The sequence below is a fragment of the Eulemur rufifrons genome, unplaced genomic scaffold (genome assembly GCF_041146395.1).
Source record: "Eulemur rufifrons isolate Redbay unplaced genomic scaffold, OSU_ERuf_1 scaffold_84, whole genome shotgun sequence".
In the NCBI taxonomy this organism is placed as follows: Eukaryota; Metazoa; Chordata; class Mammalia; order Primates; family Lemuridae; genus Eulemur; species Eulemur rufifrons.
In genome coordinates, this window is record NW_027182866.1 from 41,786 (window position 1) to 55,000 (window position 13,215).

The 13,215-nt window shown below is 67.0% G+C and overlaps 1 protein-coding gene across 2 annotated transcripts in view; it reads left to right on the top strand.

Moving 5' to 3' along the window:
* The first annotated feature begins 11,303 nt into the window (after positions 1-11,303).
* SAMD11 (sterile alpha motif domain containing 11) overlaps positions 11,304-13,215 on the top strand; it is a 17,026-nt gene continuing 15,114 nt past the window's right edge. For both annotated transcript variants that reach the window (XM_069464664.1, XM_069464663.1), the window contains exons 1-2: positions 11,304-11,820; positions 12,748-12,839. In XM_069464664.1, the coding sequence (XP_069320765.1) occupies positions 11,304-11,820; positions 12,748-12,839 (609 nt within the window). The remainder of the gene's footprint in view (positions 11,821-12,747; positions 12,840-13,215) is intronic.

Here is a 13,215-nt window from a genome sequence, read left to right on the forward strand (position 1 = left end):
CACCCCCTCCTGGGCCACCCCCCTTCTGGGCCACCCCCTGCTGGGCCACCCCCCTCCTGGGCCACCCCCTCCTGGGCCACCCTGCCTTACAAAAAGACAGGGGTCTCCTTCCCGCCTCCCTCCGGAGGAGAGGCAGCCAGGCGGTCACCTGCCCCGGCTCCCTCATCCATCACCATGAACTGTGTTTCACGATAAAATTACTCATCCTCAGCCAGTGATAAATGGAATCAGTCTAGAGGCCACCACACAGAGTGGGGGTGGGGGCTCCCCATTCAGGGTTTCCGGTCTGGGTGAGGGAAACTGGGTGAGTCCTATCTTTGTGTTCATGCTCAGCCTGGCAGGGGCCAAGTGGTGGGTCCGTATGTGTCTGATGTGTGCCCTTGTTTGTAAAAACACACGTGTGTGTGACTGTATGTGTGTGCTCGTGGGGGCTCGAACCTTGTGGGGGCCACCGGGGACGTGGGGTCTGGGCGTGGGGGGGTGCCCAGCAGGCTGCAGAGTGAATAGGCAGCATTCCCAGGGGAAGGGACTGGAGGAGTCAGGAAAACAGGGTGAGCCACAGAGTGGGGCCTCTGAGAGCCCAGTCTGTGCCGAGGGAGGGCAGCAGGTAGCTCCTGGTGCACAGGTGGGGCGACCTGTGACGGTGTCTGCAGGTGGGCAGGACAAAGCAGCCTCTGGAAGCTTCAGGAATCAGAAGGCCCCCTGCCCCCCTAGCCTGCAGCCCCAGACTGTAGGTGTCCAGAGATCAGCAGTACAGGCCAGGCAGCAGGATGAGGCCCCTGGCTCCTCAGGCCCACCGGACCCCCTGCTTTCTCCCGCTTGCAGCCCCAGAGTCTCTGCAAAGTCCTCAGCGGATAACTAAGGGGTTAATTAATAGTCACAGTGGTGAGCTCAGGGTGGCCCAGAGCAGCTGGGGGCCCTTTTGATTAAAGTGCAGAGGGCCAGAGGGCCAGAGGGCCAAACCCACCCTGCCACCTGCCAGCTGTCACCTGCAAAGGAGGTAAAAAGAGCACCTGCCTCACCGGTGGCTATAGGGGCACCTGCAATAATGCTTGTAAAATGCTGCGCCACGGGACACATCTCTCCGTGGCCTCCTGAGTGCCGGCCGGCGACCCCTGAGTGAGCCGGAACTCCAAGCTTCGGGAATGCAGGATGTGTGTGCAGAAGCACAAGGACAGTGGACTCGCTCTGACTGGAGTGATCCAGGAAAGCTTCGTGGAGGAAGTGGCATTTTTAGCTGGCATCCAGGATGAATGGGATGAGGCAGAGGGGACTACTGACTGGGCGAGGGACGGCAAAGTGCTGTCATGGAGTGAGGCCAGCCCTGGACTGTGCCCTGGGAGGCTCTGACAGAGGAGGGTCTGCGGGCACCGGGTGGAAGCTAGCGGGTTCCTTTTCTTCACCCCATGTCAGGAAGCAAGAGGCTGTGTGAACTGCTCACCTTTGTCTTCCTGGGTTTGCAGCACCGTGCCTGGCACGGAGGCGGGCTCGGTGACACCGAAGGAGTCCGGGAGGAACAATGAATGTGCTCAGCCTGCTGGCAGCAGAGCCACGGAGTTGACGAGTGGGGAATGGCCGGTCCAAGGCTCCTGCTCTGGGGCCGTGCCCGAGAAGGGCTGCCCAGCAAGCCCGGCCCAGAGGAGGGAGAGCTCCCAGGGCAGTTGCTGGGAGACAGGGGGCGCGTCTAAGAGCACAGGGTGCTGGGAGGAGGCGCCCTGCACGGTGGCTCTGCCACATCCGTGCTGCTGGGCCCTGAGCTTCCCAAAGCCACTGCCTCTGCAGACCGTGCCCAGCAGGGAGGGTGGCCGGTCCCCAGGCCTAACCCTGGGCTCCAGGCTCCCCTGGGGGTGGCCGGAGGCAGCATCTGCCACCCTCGCAGGCCTCCAGCTTGGGGTTCCCTCAGCTCTGCCCTGTGATGGCTGTGCTGACTGGGACGGCATTTTGAACCAGCCCTTCCCCCAGGCAATCTCCGGGAAAGGGAGCCCACTGTCCCTCAAACAGAAGAAACAAAGCCCAGCTCAAGACCAAGACCTGGGAGGACAGCCCCTCACACCCCCTCCCCCCATCTGCCCACGGTCCCCAACCTACTCTGGTACAGCCCATGCCTGACTCCCCCGTCTGTCCATCTGAGGCTGCCTGCAGGCCAGATATCCACCTCTGCCCCGACCACGGCCCAGCTCCTCCCCTGGCCAGACGGCCGCCCTGGGGAGCTCCCCTGGCACCCCCAGTGCCAGCAACACCCAGTCCTTTGAGTGCCTGGGCAGTGTCAGGCTGAGATCTCAGGGCAGATGCCACCTGCCTGCCTGTGTCTCTCGTGCACACATGTTAGCAGATGGGCACCCTGGCGTGGCACACGTGTGTGTTTGCAGCCACGGCTGCTGCCCATACAGACCGTGGAGTGTGCTTCTGGGTAATAAAACAAATCCAGCATCGTCAAGGCATCACTGCTCTCCCGGGGGTTTCCCAAGATTAAATTTCCTCTCACAGCGACAGCATCCTGTCACCAGAGCCCCAGTGACAAAGCCTTCCAAGGAGAGCGGGGCCACAGCCCCGGGCACACCGGGCATTGCTGCTGCAGGTATGAGGCCTGCTCTCACAGTGGACAGGCTGTGGCTGCTCCCCCTTCCTGTCCTGGTCCCCAAAGTGAAGCTGCCAGCTGCCCCGAGTGACAGGGGCTGGCTGCAGGTCCTGGAGGTAGGAAGCGCCAGCACAGCATGGGTGCTGTGGGGGGACGCGGCCCCTGACCGTGGCCCCCGGATCTCCCCTCCTGGACTGAAGTTCAGCATGTCCCGCCCTTGCCAGGAGCCCCCGGCTGACGCAGGCTGGCCGGTGACGGGCGGAGGGTCTGCCACCTGCTGGCTGCACCCAGGCATGTTCAGAGAACACCTTGGAGCACCTCCTTTGTGCCAGCCCTGCCGGCGCCACCCGGAGTGTGCCAAGGGACAGTCGCTCAGACTCCGCCTCCTGCCAGACACGCCAGGAAGGACAGGGAGCCCCGAGAGGCAGAGACAAGGGAGGTGAGCCCCGGGACTGGCCGGTTCCAGGCTGGGGTGCAGGGAGGGGACCCAGGTGTGTCCAGCATCTTCCCCGAGGGGAAGGGGCTGAGCTCGGGACTGGGGAAGTCGAGGTCAGCGCAGCCCAGACGACCGCACACGTGAGAGGAAGCGCCCAGGAAAGAACCACCTGGGTGCCGGGAGTTGTGTCCAGAGCTCATGCAGGGCCCTCAGCCTCAGCGGGCAGCCTCAGCCCTGGGCGCAGCACCCAGCAGGTCTGGCCACAGGGCAGCCGGACCCTCGGTCAGCCCCAGACTCAGGGTGGTTTGTCCTCCCAGCAGGGCTTGATGGCTGGACCTGAAAGGACCGAACGGCTTTCCAGTAACTTCCCAGTGTCCAGAGCAAAGGGAATGTTTACAAAAAGAGTCAGCACCCAACAAAATTCACAGTCCCTGCCACCCAATCAAAAGTCACCAGGAGGCCGGGCGCGGTGGCTCACGCCTGTAATCCTAGCACTCTGGGAGGCCGAGGCGGGTGGATCGCTCAAGGTCAGGAGTTCAAGACCAGCCTGAGCAAGAGCGAGACCCCGTCTCTACTAAAAATAGAAAGAAATTATCTGGCCAACTAAAATATATATAGAAAAAATTAGCCGGGCATGGTGGCGCATGCCTGTAGTCCCAGCTACTCGGGAGGCTGAGGCAGGAGGATCGCTTGAGCCCAGGAGTTTGAGGTTGCTGTGAGCTAGGCTGACGCCACGGCACTCACTGTAGCCCAGGCAACAAAGCGAGACTCTGTCTCAAAAAAAAAAAAAAAAAAAAGTCACCAGGCATACAGGGAGCTGGGAAATACATCCCATAACGAGAAAAGGAATCAGTCCACTGATGCTGCCCAGAGATGGCAAGATGACCATGAGTCCATGAGGATCAACTCATCCGTTACACCTGTATCCAGGTGTTTGAGAAGCCAGAGGACAGACTGGACGTGTTAAGTGAGGACATTCTGAGCAGAAACCAAGTCAGTCCCAGGAAGAGGGTGAAATGCCCGCGTAGGGGTGGGGGTTCTAGGAGCAGGCCCTGGGGGGGGGCCACCCAGCACACACAGCTGTGGGGATGGGCCCCCACCTGACCCTAACCGTGCTGGGGTGCACAGCACACCGCAGGCGCTAGATAAATGCTAATTTTGTCTCACCTGATTCTCTTCCATTTTGCAGGCTGAGGTTCAGGCAGGTTAAAGGCCTTCCCACGGCCACACTGCCAGGAGGTGGTGGGCAGGGCCCCGGGGCACAGCCCCTGCCTACCGGGTCCGTCCCCCGCAGGAGTTCAAGGTGGAGGTAGCTAACCCAGCCCCCAGAGGGCAAAGCTGCGCCTGAGGGGCACAGTGGCTTTACCTGGCCCCCAGGCCCCAGTCGCTGCCACACCCTATGGACGTCTGGACGCTGGGCCCCCACCCTGGTTTCCCAACCGCGCCTCCGCTTGGATTCCCCAGTGTGGGGATGGGGCGGGAGCCCCAGGGCCGGGCTGGGAGCCCTGCTGGGGCGTGAGGATGAGAACTCACCGCAGTTGCCGTGGTCACATTTGGGCTGGAGCTCTCCGCCCCTGGGGGTGGGACGAACACCCCAGGAGCACAGCACAGGGCAGGGGGACAGCTGCACTGACCCCGCGTCGGGACTGTTTGCTCGATGCCTGCAGACCAGGAGCCTGGCGCTGGGCAGCAGGGCAGCAGCACCGTCCCTGCCGGCGTGCACCCCCGGGCACGGGGCCGAGTCCCGCCAGAGCGCACAGACGTGTGCACCGCCACACCTGGAGGACCAGCCAGGGCACTGGGCAAGGGGCTCTGTGGCCACGGGTGCGTGTTGGTGACGATGACCCCTGCCCTTCCCGGGCAGCTGCTGTGGCCAGGTGTGGGGGCTGCTCTGTGGCCCGAGTGGCCTGGTGTCTTCACGGAGAGGGTCTGAGCCCGGCACGAAAGCCCCCGTGCTTCCCGGCACCGGCTGCAACCTCTGGGCCTGGCCAGGCTCTGGAGGTCTCGCCCCTGTGGGGCGGGGCAGGGCGGGGGGGACCAAGGCCCCCAGGGTCTCCAGGACAAGCAGCAGAGGAGGCCCCGGCGGGCGGGACGGCCGCCAGCTCCTGCCAGGCCCCTGGCAGCATGAGCAATGGTGGGCCCGGCGATAAGAAACTAATAATTTATGTTTCCAGCTCCCGCGGCCGGCGCCGAGGGAAGGCTGGGCCACAGCCTCCCGCACCGGAGCGGCCGCAACCCTTTACTGCAGAAATTATTAACGACCAGAGAATGAACGACTCTGTAATCAGATCAGGGCTGCCAGCACTTTTCATTCCGTTTATTTGTATAAATTCTGAAGTCAGGGTCTGCCCTGAGCTCAGCAAGCCGGCCTCACGCTGGCCCGGCGCCCGGCCCCCACCCGGAGAGCGCGCAGCCCCCTCACCCCACCCCGGACTCCGGGGGCTTGACAGGGGGGCCCAGAGCGGGGGTGCCCCTCGGCCCTGGGTCACGGGGTCAGAGCTCTGCCCTGGTAGCTGCCTCAGGGTGGGCTCCTGCTGTCCTCAGCGCCCGAGGGAAAACCTCCGCCCCTCCCGCCGGCTGTCCTCGGCCCAGGGACCCCCGTCCTCCTGCCTCCCTCCCGCTCGCCCTGGGCCTCCCAGCCGGGTCTCCCCTGCCCCCTCCTGTCCTGTCGCCTCCCTGGGGTTCGGGGACTGGGGCGTCGGCAGCGCCCTGCGGCGAGCCTGCCTCTGGTCCTCTCCTGAGCCCACTTTTAATCTCATTGACCTCTCGTAATACTACAGCGCATAAATCCAGATTTGGAGATCTTATGTTCCGTCATAAATTGGGCTGGCAGACTTCCGATCAACAAGATAAAGCTGTCTCCTGTGAGGCGGGTGTTTTATTAGCCTTGGCCTCCGTGCCGCAGGCGGGCTGGGGCGGGGGCGCCGTGAGGGAGCAGCCTCTGCTCTGGGACCCTGTGCTGCCAGGGGGCTGGACGGCACCCAGAGCTTGAGTCCCTCCTGTCATCCCAGGCTGGTCCCCCGGCACCCAGGCGAAGGTGCTGGCTTGTGGCCTTGGATGGGGCCCCCAAATTGCTGCCCCAGCCGCTGCCTGGGGGTTCTGGCCAGGGCCTCAGCCAATCCCAGGCTGCCCGGCCTCGGCCCCCCACTCCCAGGGTCCAGCGTGTGCACCTCCGAGTTCCGGTTCTCAGCACCACGTGCAGAACCAACCCACAGCGGCCCCTCGGGCAGCCGCACAGAAGCCCCCCAGCAGGGCTTGGCCAGCCAGAGCAATGAGGGAACCCCCACACCCAGGCAGCCCGTGGGCATCAGCGCACCCCAAAGGGAGGCTGCTGACGTGCCCTGGCCTCCAGGCCCCAGGCCCGCGGGCAATGTGAGTCGGTGGGAGACAGAACTGTCCACCTGAGCTCACTGGAGGTGACAAAGAAGTCGGCGCTGACGAAGTGACTGCTGTTCCTCCAGCTGGCCCTGGCAGTAGAGTCTCAGAGTGCCCACCCGTTCTGGTGCAGCTGGGCCCAGCTGTGACCCCACAGGGACACCGGGGACGACACCCTGAAACGTACAGCGACTGCACGGGGACCCCGGTATATCCTGTGTGGGTGCAAGTTTCTTTACATGAAGAAGAACCGAAGGGAATCCCAGAGCAACCGGGGTCCCCGAGGGCATCTCCCCAGCCCCGCCGACACCCCCGGCCCCACTCTGGCCACGAGGCTCCCTTAGGGAGCAGCGGGGCCATGAGGGGGACAAGTGTGGAGTCGCGCGCCTGTGGGCACGTGGCCATTCCATGGAGCCCCCGCGTGCGGTTCCCCATCCCGTGTCCCGTGTCCACGGGCCACGCCGAGGGGACCCGGGTGTGCGCTGGGACAGGGCCGCGGGGTCCACTGCCATGAGGGCGAGGGCCTCGGCCCCGCACCCGCCCAGCAGCGCAGCGGCTGCGTCCGCCTCTTGCTGTCCCCTCCAGCACCAGGCTGGGGACAGGCCACAGGCCGGTGGTGTCTGCAGGGAGAGGAGCGGGTGGGCCCAGGCTCTCAGCCCACCCACGGCACAGACCCTCTCTCTCCCAGGTTCCCGGGAAACTGGATTCCTTCCCTTTGCTCGGCCGCAAGCGGCTGGGGGTCCCTGGCTCCTGCACTTGGGGCCCATTTTCAGAGGAAGCGTCTGGGGTGTGCTGGGCTCTGAGGGTGCCGCCCCCCATGCTGACCTGTGACCCCTCTGCTCCAGACCAAAGGACACCCACGGATTCTGCGCACCCTCTCTCCTTTTCAGATGGGAAAACTAAGATGCCAAGAGGGGCCGAGAATGCTGGTTCACGCCGGGTCTACCCTGTGAGCTGCCTGCTTCCACCTCCCCTCAGGCCCAGGGGGCCACAGCACCAGCACCAGGTGTCCTAGGGCAGGGGCTGCTCCCCCCGCACCCGTGAGGCCCAGAAGCAGGGTCTCTGCCCCTCCTTGCGGGGGGAGGCCTGGGCAGGAAGAGCCAGCCCACACGTCTGCTCCGGGGAGGGGCCTCCGTGACAGCATGGGGTGCCCAGGTGCAGCTGTGCAGGGTGTGGAGTCCTGTGGGCTCAAGTTTGGGGGTCACGTGTGTGCCTGCGTGGGTGTGCACGTGCCAGCACATTTGGGACCTGGCAGGCAAACATCACCTGCCGTCCCACAGGGTCCCAGCCCCGGCCCCTCCCTTTGTTTCTTTCACTGGCAAAGGTTAAAGCCGGTGGCCAGACTGGTCTCAGAACTCCTTCTGTCTCCCGCGAGAAAGAGGACATGGCAAGTGGCCGGCTCACAGCCGGCCGGGGCACAGACATGTTCCAGCAGGGCAGCCCCTCCTGTCTGACCAGGAGCCAGGAGCAGACACATTCCTGGAGGTTCCAGCCACTTCTGCAGGAATGTCAGAGGGAGCCCAGCTGATTTACCACCGGCCCTGACCTCCCCGGTTAACCCTTCCCAGTCCAACCACACTGCAAACTGACCCTTGCGCTGGACACGCTGTCTTGGCTGATCGAGGTGTGGCTGAGTCCGTCTGGTGCGGGTGCCTGCAGATCTGTGTCTGCACGTGTTTCGTGCGCAGGCCTGGGGCGTATCTGCAGTTTGTGTGAGCTAGTGTGTGTCCTGTCTGCACTGGTGTTTGAAGCTGTCGGCATCTCTGGGGCACTGCAGGGCACACACGTGTGGGTTCTGTCTGCCTGTGCTTTGGAGCATGCGTGCAATGGTTGGCGGTGGCCAGGCACTCGCACACAGGTGTGCCTCCCGTGGCAGCTGTGCCCACACCTGTGGGCTGCATGATCTGTCCTGCACCTCTCCCTGTTCTGGGGCACCTGCGCCTGCACCCCAGCCCCCTCCATCGCCAGCTTCTGGTGAGCTCAGGAAGGCTGAGGCCAGGCCTGCACTCCGCTTACCTGCACCTCCAGGCTGCACCTGTGGACCCTGGACATGGCTCTCCTCGCATCTCTCCTCCCTACCACACCTCTGGGTCATCTCTGCCTGGGGCTGTACCACATCTGGGGCTCAGTAGATGGTTGACGGACGGACGGGTGAATGAGAAGGGGACTCAGAGGGGCCAGGCCTGAGGGGACTCAGAGGAGCCAGGCAGGCCGCCCCCTCTCCCCCAGGACTTCTCGGGTCACTGTCTGCACCGCCAGCCACCCTGGGGTTATTTATGACCCCTCCTCCCCCTCCTGGCAGCAGCCCTGGCCTCAGCCCAGCTGCGCAGGGCCCCGAGTGGGGGGCCCAGGAGCAACGACAACAACACGGCCTCGCAGTCTGGCCGTGGTGTCCACACCAGCTGTGTCTCTGCCCGCAGGAAGGCCACGCTGGGAATGATTCTACTGCCCAAACTCTGTCCCTGCACCCTCTGCTCCAGTCTGAGGAGCACAGAGGAAGGTGGGGCCCAGGTGCCCCAGGCCAGGACGTAGGTGTGCCCAGGAAGGGGAAGGTCGCTGGGGAAGGTGAGGAGACCCAGTGTGGTGGTAGGACCAGGGTGAGCGAGGGGTGGTCCTACAGAAGGGAGGGGGACACCTCCACGTGCCCAGGTCAGAAGAGGCCTGGGGTCCAAGGCCTCAGACCCTCAGTTGTGCTGCCGGGGGCCCTGGGCCTCCCCAGCCACAGGCCCCGGCTCAGGAGACAGGGGCAGGGGACACGGGAAGCAGGGCAGCTGCGAGGGGGTGCCTTGGCAGTAGGGTCAGAGCCGCGGGCACACAGCGGGCACACAGGGCTGGTGCACGTGGCTTCTCTGTGGCAGGGCAGCCTGCTGCGTCCATCAGACACAGGTGCGGCAGGGCGGCACAGGGGCTTGCTGGCCGCCATGCTGGTGTGCAGGCTGCAGGCAGGCTGACGGGCCGAGGGTGGCCTGCAAGCTGCTCTCACCACGTCCACCCCACACTCCCACCCAGCCCCTCGGACCTCGACGATCAGATGTAGGAGTGGTGCCAACTGAAGGGACCAAAGGGCCATGGGCACACAGCTCCCGGACACATTCCTGGTCTGCGCAGGGCACAGCTGGCCCAGACCTCACTCCCCAGGTCGGCCTTGGGGCCAGGGGAGCCTCGGCTGAGGTGAGGTGGGCTGCATGAGCTGTGGGTGGTCACCCGTGGTCAGCTTCGTGCCCGGGTCAGGGAGGAGGTGGGGGGCGGGCGGTTCCCTCCCTCGAACAAGGTGCCCGTGCAGAGACCTGGGAGCCGGCTCAGCCCCTCCTGCCTGGTCGGGAGATGCCCGACAGTGCGTCCCGGGGAGCCAGGCGCAGGGCTGGGTGTGAGGCTGCTCTCCAGAGGACAGACCGCGGCAAGCCTGTCCAGGCAGCTGTTCCCAAAGCCAGTAGGTGCTGTCCTCGGAGGCCCGGCAGCTGGCCACGCCTACCCTCACTCCCGGCCTGGCCAGGCTGACCTGCTGCCCAAGGCACCAGGTGGACGTGGGTGGGGCAGGGCCCTGTTCCCCAGACTTGGCCCCTGCGGGAACAGAAACGTGCTGCTGTGCACACGGCACTCTGCCACCTGGCTCCTCAGACCCCCGCCCACTAGGATCCCCCCCACCTTCTGGCCCCGACTGTCCTGGAGTCAAACATCCTGGATTTGAAACTGTGTGGCATCAGGAGAGTTACTTGAGCTCTCTGCCTCGGTTTCCCCATCTGTAGAGTGGGGATAATCAGGAAACCCACAGAGGCACGTCACATAAACTAACTGGCAGGAAGCGCATAGTGCGGGGGCAATACCTGGGGGAGGCTGCTGTCCTCACCGTCCCAGAACACAAGCCCTCCCTGACGCAGCGAGGCGGCGCCGCACGACCTCCTCCTGCAGGTACCCTGAGACCAGACCTCCTCCTGCAGGTACCCTGAGACCAGACCTCCTCCTGCAGGTACCCTGAGACCAGACCTCCTCCTGCAGGTAGGCTGAGACCACCGCACCCTCCGGACACTGACGCCCCCGCCCACCGGCGCCGGGCAGACACGCAGAGCCGCCAGCGCGCACTCACCCCCGCACGGCCAGCGGGTCCCCGCAACGTGGGGGCCTGGATTCCACTCGCGCCCAGACGTGACACCGCGCGTGCTCCGGGCTCTGTCACGCTCGCATCCGCCCCCCAGGGGCTCCTTTCCTCCTACCCTCGCCCACTCAGGGTAGGGCCGGGGGTGCAGCCCTGCCCCGCCGCCCCGCCGCCGTCCGTGTGCGCCCGGTCGGCCGTCACGCAACCCCTGCTGGAGCCCGCGCCCGCCCGCCGCGCCGGGGCCGCTTAAATCGGCCAAGTTGTGGCGGCGGCGGCGGCGGCGGCGGCGGCGGCGGCGGCGGCGGCGGCGGCGGCGGCGGCGGCGGAGTCTCCAAGTCCCCGCCGGGCGGGCGCGCGCCAGTGGACGCGACCCGGGCGGGCGGCGGGGCGGGGCGGGGCGGGGGTTGAGTCCCCCAGGCGGGGCGGGGAGGGGACCCGCGGCTCCGCGACTCCTCACTGCCGGCCGCGGGGCTGCCCCAGGGCGCGGCGCAGGTGGCCAGAGCGCGGGACTCCGACGCCCCGCGGAGCCCCAGGGTCCTGGAGCTGCGGCGCTCGGCGAGTCGATCCGGGATCGATAGCGGCTCCGGCAGTACCATGTCTCGGGGCGCCGGGGCCCCGCCGGCCGGCCGGGCAGCAGTCCAGGGCGGCCCGGCGGGCGGAGCGGCGGCGGTGGCCACGGGCGCCGGGACGCAGTAGCAGGCAAGGTGGGCGCGGGGCCAGGCGCCTCCAGGGCCGCCCGCCCCCGCCTCCCAACTCCAGCCCCGGCCGGAGTAAGTTGCTGCCGGCGGCGGAGAGCCGGGCTGCGGGGCCACCGGCGCGCCATGCCGGCGGTCAAGAAGGAGCTGCCGGGCCGCGAGGACCTGGCCCTGGCTCTGGCCACCTTCCACCCGCCGCTGGCCGCGCTGCCGCTGCCGCCGCTGCCCGGCTACCTGGCGCCACTGCCTGCGGCGGCAGCCCTGGCCCCGGCCGCCTCGCTGCCCGCCTCGGCCGCCGGCTACGAGGCGCTGTTGGCCCCGCCGCTCCGCCCCCCGCGCGCCTACCTCAGCCTGCCCGAGGCCGCCCCGCACGTCCACCTGCCCCGAGACCCGCTGGCCCTCGAGCGCTTCTCGGCGCCCGCGGCCGCGGCCCCGGATTTCCAGCCGCTGCTGGACAACGGCGAGCCGTGCATCGAGGTGGAGTGCGGCGCCAACCGCGCGCTGCTCTACGTGCGCAAGCTCTGCCAGGGCAGCAAGGGCCCGTCCATCCGCCACCGCGGCGAGTGGCTCACGCCCAACGAGTTCCAGTTCGTCAGCGGCCGCGAGACGGCCAAGGACTGGAAGCGCAGCATCCGCCACAAAGGTGCGGCGCGGTGGGGGCGCGGGCCGCCGCCGTCCCTCTCTTCCGCCACCCGGGACCCGCGGGTCCGGACCCCTCACTCTGCCACCGGGGAGGCCCCACGTCGGCCCAGAGGGGCGCCGCAACTCCGGGCAGCCGCAGGGACCCGCCTCCCCAGGCGCCTTGCGGGACGGGGAAGAGCGTCCTCCGCCGCCGCCGCCACCGGCCAGCTCGGCCGCGGTCCCCTGGGGCTCCGGCTACGCGCGCAGCTCTTTTCGGGGTTCCTCAGGGGCCAGCGGAAGTTTACGGGAACTCGGGAGAGCAGGCGGGAGGCCGGGCGGAGGGACCGCGGTGCCGGCGGGAGTAGAGGGGCTCACGCGCTCGCTGGTGGAGGCTGCGCGGGCGGGTGGGGGTCGCGGGGGCGCGTGTCGGGGCGGGCGCGCGCGCGGTGCCCGAGAGGCGGCGGCGGGACCACGCGCGGCCTGTTTGCGCTCCTGCAGGAGCCTGGCTCCAAGGGCGCGACGCGGGGCGCCTGATGCCAACCCCGGGCGGTGCAGGAGCGCCAGGCGCCCTGGGCAGTTAGAAAGTTAGGGGCCCGCAGTGCACGGCTCCGCAGCGGCCGCCCCTCCTGCTGCGGGTGTAGACTCGGCCGGGCCGGCGGCGCCGCTCACCTGCTCCCTACCCGTCCTTCCCGGCCCTGCTCCGGGCTCCCGCGGGACCCGCCTGGGGAGGGCGCGGTGCGGGAGGAGGGGCGCGGGGCGGGGAGGACGGCGCCGCCTTGACTCGAGTTGCAGAGCAGCCCCGCGAGGGTGGCGCGCGCGGGCGGGGAACTCGGGCCAGCTGGGTGTGGGGGTCGGCGTGTATTTCCTACACGTGCCGGGAAGGGGGCTGGCCCTGAGCGGACTGCGCTCAGAAGCTCGCTCACCGGGTCTGCCTCGGCTCTCCTCGCAGGGAAAAGTCTGAAGACGCTTATGTCCAAGGGGATCCTGCAGGTGCACCCTCCGATCTGCGACTGTCCCGGCTGCCGAATATCCTCCCCAGTGGTGAGATGTGGGGGAGAAGCTGGGCTGGGGGAGTCCCAACCGCCAGCCGTAGGTGTGTAGGTGCGCTGCAGGGAGCCTGGCAGGGCAGGTGGGGGGAGGGGCCGGCTCTGTGCTGTCCCTGTCCTGTACCCGGATGGGGGCCGTGCATGGCGGGTCCTGCCCATCCCGTCCCCCCCCTTGGGTTCCTCCGAGCTGCTTCTCCTCGTGTCCTGGGTGGCGAATCTTCTCCCCAGATAGTGTCATTCAACTTGGGCCTGGGGTCTCCCCTGTCACAGGTCTGGGGGTCACTGTGCCCTCTGGCCCAGCTGGGAGACATGCTGGTTCTGAGTGTGACAGTGTTGGCTGGCCTGGATGTGCGTGCCGGGGTGGTCACAGG